Source organism: Lathyrus oleraceus, chromosome 3, assembly GCF_024323335.1.
Source record: "Lathyrus oleraceus cultivar Zhongwan6 chromosome 3, CAAS_Psat_ZW6_1.0, whole genome shotgun sequence".
In the NCBI taxonomy this organism is placed as follows: domain Eukaryota; kingdom Viridiplantae; phylum Streptophyta; class Magnoliopsida; order Fabales; family Fabaceae; genus Lathyrus; species Lathyrus oleraceus.
Window position 1 is genome coordinate 527,294,766 of NC_066581.1, and position 8,099 is coordinate 527,302,864.

At 34.1% G+C, this 8,099-nt stretch overlaps 1 protein-coding gene across 1 annotated transcript; it reads left to right on the top strand.

Moving 5' to 3' along the window:
* The first annotated feature begins 7,261 nt into the window (after positions 1-7,261).
* Positions 7,262-7,879, top strand: LOC127131978 (uncharacterized). Its single transcript, XM_051060849.1, has one exon. It carries the CDS (start codon positions 7,262-7,264, stop codon positions 7,877-7,879), a length of 618 nt encoding a protein of 205 aa, XP_050916806.1.
* Positions 7,880-8,099: the final 220 nt, after the last annotated feature.

Sequence of the window (8,099 nt, forward strand, 5' to 3'; positions counted from 1 at the left end):
CTCACTACCAACTATTTCACTAAAGAATAAGCTCTTCAATTCTTATTTCTAGAGCCTTGTTGGAAGAGGAAACCTGAATCTCATTCACAGCTTTTGTTTGGACCACATAATTATTTATGATTGTGAACTGTTGGGAGTTTAGTGATATGTTCTCAATCAAGGCTTTAGAAGCAGTTGTAGTTTTATCAATAAGTGATCTACCACTAGCAACATTAAGAATGTTTTTATCCATTGACAACAATGCCTCATAGAAATACCGAATAAGCAGTTGTTCGGTAATTTAATGTTGAGGGCAACTGGATACTAATTGTTTGAATATCTCCCAATACTCAGCCAATGACTCATTTCCCTGTCTAATACCACATATTTCTTTTCTGATTGATGCAACTCTGGATACGGGAAAATATCTATATAGGAAGACTTCCTTCAAATCATTCCAGGTTATGACAGAATTCGGCTCAAGATAGTATAACTAATATTTGGCAGCACCCTGTAGTGAAAATGGGAAGGCTCTCATCTTTATGTGATCTTATGTGATTCCTTTAGGCCTCAATGGTGTAGAAAAAACAACCTCAAATTCCTTCAAATGCTTATGTGGATCCTTATCTGCAAGACCACTAAACCTTGACAACAAGTGTATAAAACCATATTCCAATTCAAAAGGAACAACAACATCAGCATATTCAATACATAAACCGTTGTAATTAACATCAAAAGCAACAAGTTGCCTTAGTGTTCTTTGGTCAACCATGTTATCAAAAGCAAGTTTAGAATCAGAATCAAATAAGTTATGAAAATAGTCATAATCAGAATCGCTAACGGGTGGTGAACTAATGCTAGCCTGATTTGCTCTACTGCGTGCATGCAAGGCTCTCTCTACCTCAGGATCAAAATAAAAAAGATCAGAACAACCAGACCTAGTAGCCAGAACTAATACAACAACAAATGCAAAAATGCCAACAATGTCCCTATTAGGCAAAAACAAAATGAAAGAAGAAATATGATCAAAAAAAATTCAAAAAAATACAAAAAATAGGAAATTTAATCTAACTAAGTGAAATAAGAATTTTGAGATTTTTTTTGTAATTTTTTGAAACTATGAAAACAATAAAAAAAAATTCATAAAAAATAGAAAAATGATGAATTTAAGGTTTCGCACGATTTTTCTACTCCTAATACATAAAATAGATTTTAAATCGAACACGATTTTTCAGAAAACCGGGTTTTCAGACCAGTAGAATGTATGGACGCGAATTGGCCAAAGAAGCAAATCGGAGGGGCCAAAACAAGCGATTATAAAATAAGTGATTAAAACAAGCGATTATAAAATAAGTCAATCTAATATTTTCGGTTTCCGGCTAATCACTGGTTTTTACCTACCAATTCCCTAAGCGACTTCAATCTTTATTCGATTCAATATTGATTGACAAACGCAATAGATATAAGACAAATTGGTATTCCTATATTCTGAATTAAGTAAACGGATTAATACAATCGTGAATTAAGCAAACAGAAATTTACAAACACGATTTAACGACAAAACGACGTAAACGGCGATTAACAATTAGGAATACAATCATACAAATTTAATCAAAACCTTTTCACAAAATACAGATTAAGCAAATTAATTTTCATAGAATAGAATTAAAAGAGAGACAAAATTTAATTGATAGAATAAAAACCTCAAAGTGATGGGAACTTGATTACAGCAGATCAACTCTGGAAGATCAATTTCTCATCATAATCGTACAGTGCAAAAAGTTTATCATGAATAGTATGTAGTAAGCTAAAGTATCTCGACTGGTCTCTTTTAACAAAATAAGAACTACATTTATAATTCAAATTGGGTCAAAAAACATAAACTCGTCCCAAAAATTATCAAAAACAAATTATTTCCTAAAGTATGAAACTTCAATGAATTATGTGAGACTCCTTCACTCCGAAACAACTTTTAGCTTCAACATGAAAAATATAGCTCTCTCTCTTGTCTTTCTAACGCATATCAGAACATGCAAAATAAGATCTCATAGCTCTAGTTATGATCTGAATAATAAATAGGTATCAAATAACCGCTAAAACTAAAAACAACAAACGAAAATAGATTAAAGGAAAACATGAACTTAAATATAAAAATATAATAAAATAGTAAAATAAGCAAAATAAACTAGGGAGATGCTTAAGTATAATTATAGAAGAATGTGCATCAAAATGCACAGATCACTTAACCAATCAGAAGCTTCCACGCGTTTTTTCAAATCTTTTGACCGTTGGCACCCTAATTTTATTTTCATTTTATTTTCTTTTATTTAATTTACTTTCCATTTAACTTCTCACTCATTTTTAATTCAATTTGATCCAAACTTTTTACATAATGTCTCTAAAAATATTTTGCATCATATACATTTTTCTCACATTTTCTGAAATCATTTTTCCATTTTTTTATTTTTTTTATTTAATTTTATATTTATTTTCCTTTTGCATTTTATTTTTAAATCATTTTCAAACATTTTTGCATCCAACTTTTGGGATCTTTTCATTTGTAGTATTCTTGACTTCTCATAATTTTTGCAAGCATTTCTTTTATGTTTTGGTGCTTGATTTGAATTTTCTCTTTATTTTCCATTTAAAAATAATTTAAATTTGTCTTTTAATTCACTTTTGTTTGATTTGGGTTGTTGACTTGGTTGATTAATGCTTCTAAATTCCAAGTCATCCATAAATGGTCTCTTAGATTGATTTAATATTTTCTAATTCAATATGTTGATAGGTGACCATTTGATCATATTTTGACACTTTGAGTTAGTGATAGATGATCCATAAGTTGTGCCATATGTTTGGGTCCCTTGACTTATTTGATAGTGGATACTAAGTCAAACACTTGAGATTGTTTTCATTTTGCCTTTTATTCTCTTCTTTCTTCTTTGAGTTTTGAATAGTTGTGCTTCATACATTGAGAGTTTTTTGTTGTATCAACACTCTAATATGATTGCTACATACATTGAATGCCTCGTGATCACTAACTTGTTACATCTAACCTCCTAACATTTACTTTATGCATTTATTTTATGCAATTTACATTTATGTCATTTACATTCTTGCCTTTTACTTTTGCCTTGTTTTGTTTTTCTTATTTCAAAAGAGTAAAAACATGATAGAATGACTAAAACCATACAAAGCTTTAATCTGATCTTATGGACTTTGTGTTACTATCCCTTGCTTGTGAAGTCTTTTGGACTTTGGACCTTGGTACTTAGTGTTTCCCCTTGCTTGGAGTTTATTTGACACTTTGTGATTTATCTGAGATCTTGTGATCCCTTTAGGCCTTCTGATCATTAATCCAAGACTTGGATGTTTCAATGGCTTTGTGTTCTATTGGATATTTTGATATTCATCGCCTTATGTGTTTTTATCTTTTGGCTCAATCCAAAAGGGGAAGGAATGCTTGTTTTGACCTATGTCAAATACTTGCTCCATCTTGTGGTTAGTACACTTGCACATACAAAGGCTTTCTCTTGGGCTACCTTACAACGAGACCTTTTATTTCATGTCATTTACTTTATGCTTTAGGATAGCCTCTTCCTCTCTTTCCCATTTCTTCAATTTTCAAAACTTTTATCTATTTAAAAAAACTTCTTGTTTTCAAACTTCACCATTTTCTTAATAAACCTTGACTTTGTCAAGGGATCCAAAAAATAATTTTCTCAATAAATGCTAAAATACTTAAGTATACTTAAACTCTTTTTTTCAAACTTCTAAAAAAGACAAACCTCATCAAACTTCTTTTTTTTGCCTTTGTGCATTTTCGTACAAGAGTCTTCTTTAAAAATATTGGATGTTAGTCTATACCAGTAGTGATGCAAACGACTATACTTCTACAATATGTTGAAAAATAATTGACATTTTCCACTTGAATGCTAAGACGTGCTTGTGAGAAAGTAAAAGTAAAAGTTCTCCATATCAAGATGATGCAAATGCTCATTTCCTCATACTTGTGGGTAGTAAGCTGAGTTTTTCCACTCAGATACAAAAAAATATATTTTCAAATTAAAATCAATTAACAAACAACCCTACCTTTTTATAAACACATATTTGCAAGTGGTTCTTATGGATTACCATAGATGTGAGGGGTGTTAATACCTTTCCCTTGCATAATCAACCACCTTATCCAGATTTCTCTTTTGTTTTACCTTTTGTGGGTTTTGTTCAACCTTTTTCCCATTCCGTATGGAAACAATAAAGCTCAGCGGTGACTCTTTCTTTTTATGAGTTAAGTTAATAAATAATTTAATCTCAAATTTTTCCCGCCGCGACAGCTCCCGACTCTGCCGAGGACTAAGTCTCTAAGTGGGTTAATCCTAACTTGTTTATTTGTGTTTATGTAATTGCTTGTTTTTTTTTTGTGTGTGTGGGTGCTTGGTGATCTTTGTGTGGTGAGATAAGTCTCCTACCCAGACTTTAGTGCACTTAAGCTATGATGGTGGATAGTCATGTTAACCTTATTGGTGTTAGGATTGTTAGGTTGGCATAAGAACCCCACTCATACGAGACCCCTTCGGAGGTACTAATGCCATGCAAGTAGTCGTAATGGTGTTATTATTTTTGATCCTGGAGTCCAAGATGTTGAGAGACCTTTCTGGCCTTTTAGGATGTAGTGTGATGACCTTTCTGGCGTATGCCTGGTCTGGTTGATACACGATATTACACTCAAACTAGGTTCTCTTGAGATTATTATTGGTCTATGAGCAAGTTGTTAAATCAGTAATATCTGAATGATGGATTTATGACTCTCAAACTTTTTTAGAACCTGATTACTATTTGAGACATCCAAATTTATAGAACATACCTTGTGGGATGGTTGTCACCTTGTCCACCTGACTACATGCTCGTGATGTTAAACCTTTGAACTCCCCATGTTTGTGAATGTGGCATGATCATGTATTCATGCATTCACAGACATCTCTTTTTCACTTAGTTTTCAAGGAACTTAGGAACTTATTTGCAAACATCGCAGGTAATTTGAGCAGGGACTCTAGAAGGAGAAACACTCATTAGTTCCATTTCAAACGTCCTAAATTAAAAGAGTTAAGAAAGCTATGATCTTTGGTGGCTAGTCCACCTGATTTCAAAGATCGGTATGGAAGACTTCTGACTTTGTTGAATACGGATGTAGAAGACGGAGTTCTGAACACCTTGGTCCAGTTCTATGATTCAACCTATAGGTGTTTCACTTTCCTTGTTTATCATCTTGCAACTACCTTGGGGGAGTATTCTTATTACATAGGGATGTCTATATCAGATCGGATACTGTTTAGTGGTTTAAAGGAGATTCCTAAGTCTCATGTCATTGGAGAGTATGTGCATTTGAGAAAAGGGGAAATTGATGCTAATCTTGTGACTAGAGGAGGTATTATTGGTCTACCTATTAAGTTCATGATGGGAAAGGCTGTTACTCTTTCTAGTGCTGAGAGTATGGTTACTTTCGAAGTTGTTCTCACTTTGCTTATTTATGGCATAGTCTTGTTCCCTAATGTTGACAACTTTGTGGACATCAATGTTATCCGTATCTTTTTGATTCAAAATCCATTTCATACTTTGCTCGCAGATACCTACTATTAGATCCATCATGGAATAGAGAAGAACAGAGTAATTGTTATGTGTTGTGCACCTTTACTATACAAGTGGTTTATTTCTCACTTGTCGCAGTCTAGCTTATTCAAGGATAACAATAGGTGTTTAAGGTTGTCTATGGGGATCATGTCTCTCACCAATGCAGATGTGACTTGGTACTCTAGAGTTTATGATGACGTGAAGATTATTGACAACTATTTTGAATTCCCTGATGTACCTCTTCTTGGTACAAAATGAGGTATCAACTACAATCCGATTTTGGTTCGACGTCAACTTGGGTGTGCTCTGAAGGATAAACTAAGCAATATCCTTTTGGAAGGGTTCTTCATTCAAGAAGGTGTTGATAACAATGGGTTGAAGGAGAAGATAGTATGCGCCCTACATAAGATTCACCGAAAAGGAAATGATAAATTAGGAAACAAAGATTGTGTTGCCTTAGAGCCTTATACTCAGTGGGTGCAAGCAAAAAACTACTAAGATCAATATGCCTTATCCTCCTGAAAAATCTATGTTCCCTAAAGTCATAAGACCTACTCCTGTTTTAGTTGGAAATCTGAAAGTACTCCAGGTTGCTTTAGCTCGGGTGAAGCAAGAAAGAGATGCTTAGGAGAGCAAGTTTCATATTTCAAATGCGGAGAGGTTAGAATTACAAAGGCAATTGAAGGAGAAAGATGATATGTTTCAATAGAAGGATGGCTTGATTAAACAACATGGAAAGAAAAGGAAGAAGAGGGATAGAGAGGTTATGTATAGTGCCTGGAAAGGTGTTGTTGACAAGATATTGAAAGAAAAGGTTGATATGAAGATTGCTTTTGAAGCTTATGTTAAGAAGCTTAAGAGGAAGTTGCAACATGAAGGAGAATCTTCTTTAGTTGGTTCCCTCAAATCATAGGCTTTAGTTTATATCTTTTGTTTAGGATTGCTTTGAAATCATGTACTGAAATTGTAATCCTTCTAGATATTTTAATGAAATGAAGTTTGAGTTTTTCATTTAATATGCCATTACTTATGATGTTTGCATTATGTTTTTTAATTGCTTAGTTCCTTGACAACAATCATTTGCACATTCCATTTCAAGCATCATTTGCATCATTTGGTCTTGCTTTCTGCAAGTGTTTCTCAGAGTCTCATCCATTTCCCTTCGCCTTCGTAGAAGACAAGCTGATCCACCGGTACAATACTCGTGCGAACTCAAGACAAAAGATGGAGACATTTGAGCAAGAGCAAAGAGAACTTCGTGAGGATGTAAATTCATTAAAAGCATAAATGGATAAAATGATTGCTCTATTGGAAGCTTTGGTGGCAATTCATAATTAACCTCCACCTTCGTATCAACCTCAAGTGACTATTATCTCCGAGATCGTAACAAATCATATTGTATCTATTGTACCAACTAGACATACGCGTTAGAATCAGATGTCTGCTGGTTATCCTTAGGGTATGCCTCCCAATTATATGCCAATGAATTTCAACCCTGCTGTTGAAGCTCCTTTGGTGAATCAGGTTCCTCCAATTCAACCCGTAATGGTTATCACTCCTCTAGTTGTGCATGATGTGCCACAAGTAGAGGATTCTATGAGACAATGGATGAATTCTAGGATCAATTTCAAGAATTGCAGACAGAGTAAAAGCTATGAAAGGTGATGACTTGTTTGGTAATAATGCTTATGATATGTGCCTGTTGCCCAATGTTAAGATCCATGTCAAATTCAAGGTCCCTGACTTTGAAAAGTACAAGGGTAATTTTTGTCCAAGTCACTTGACTATGTATTACCGGAAGATGGTTACTCACATTTATGATGCTAAGTTACCGATCCATTATTTCCAAGATAGTTTGACTGGTGTAACTTTGAAATGGTATATGAGGCTAGACAACGCTCATATAAAATCTTTCAATGACCCTGTAGAGGAGTTTGTACGTAAGTACAAGTATGATTTATACATGGCTCTTGGTTATGACCAATTTTGTGCCATGTCACAGAAGGATAAGGAATCGTTCAAAGAATCCTCTCAGAGATGGCGTGAAGTTGTTGTTCAAATTCACCCTCCGATGGAGGAAAAGGAGATGACAAGGATGTTTTTCAAAACTTTGAGTTCTTTCTACTATGAGAGGGTGGTTGCTAGCGCTTCAAATGATTTCATTGAAATGGTTGGTATGGGAGTCAGATTAGAAGAAGGCGTCAGAGAGGGTCATTTGATAAAAGAAGCAAGTTCATCAAGTGGAACAAAGAAGGATGACAACTGTTTCTAGAAAAAAGAAAGAAGGGGATACTAATGTTATTTCTCAAGGAGGAAGGCAGAGGAAACCCATAAATGGAAATAATCATCATAACCAATCTCAACAATAGTATTATCATCAACCTCATATTGTCGAATAACTTTGGTAGTTAGTCCAACTCCAACTGTTCGGACTTATCAACCGCAGTTTCAACAGAATAAACAATCTAATCAGAGTCAAGAAACTCGTGTTC

Bases quoted from the DNA above. Each gene is read 5' to 3' on its own strand.
- LOC127131978 (XM_051060849.1), top strand. From the start codon at position 7,262: ATGAAAGGTGATGACTTGTTTGGTAATAATGCTTATGATATGTGCCTG.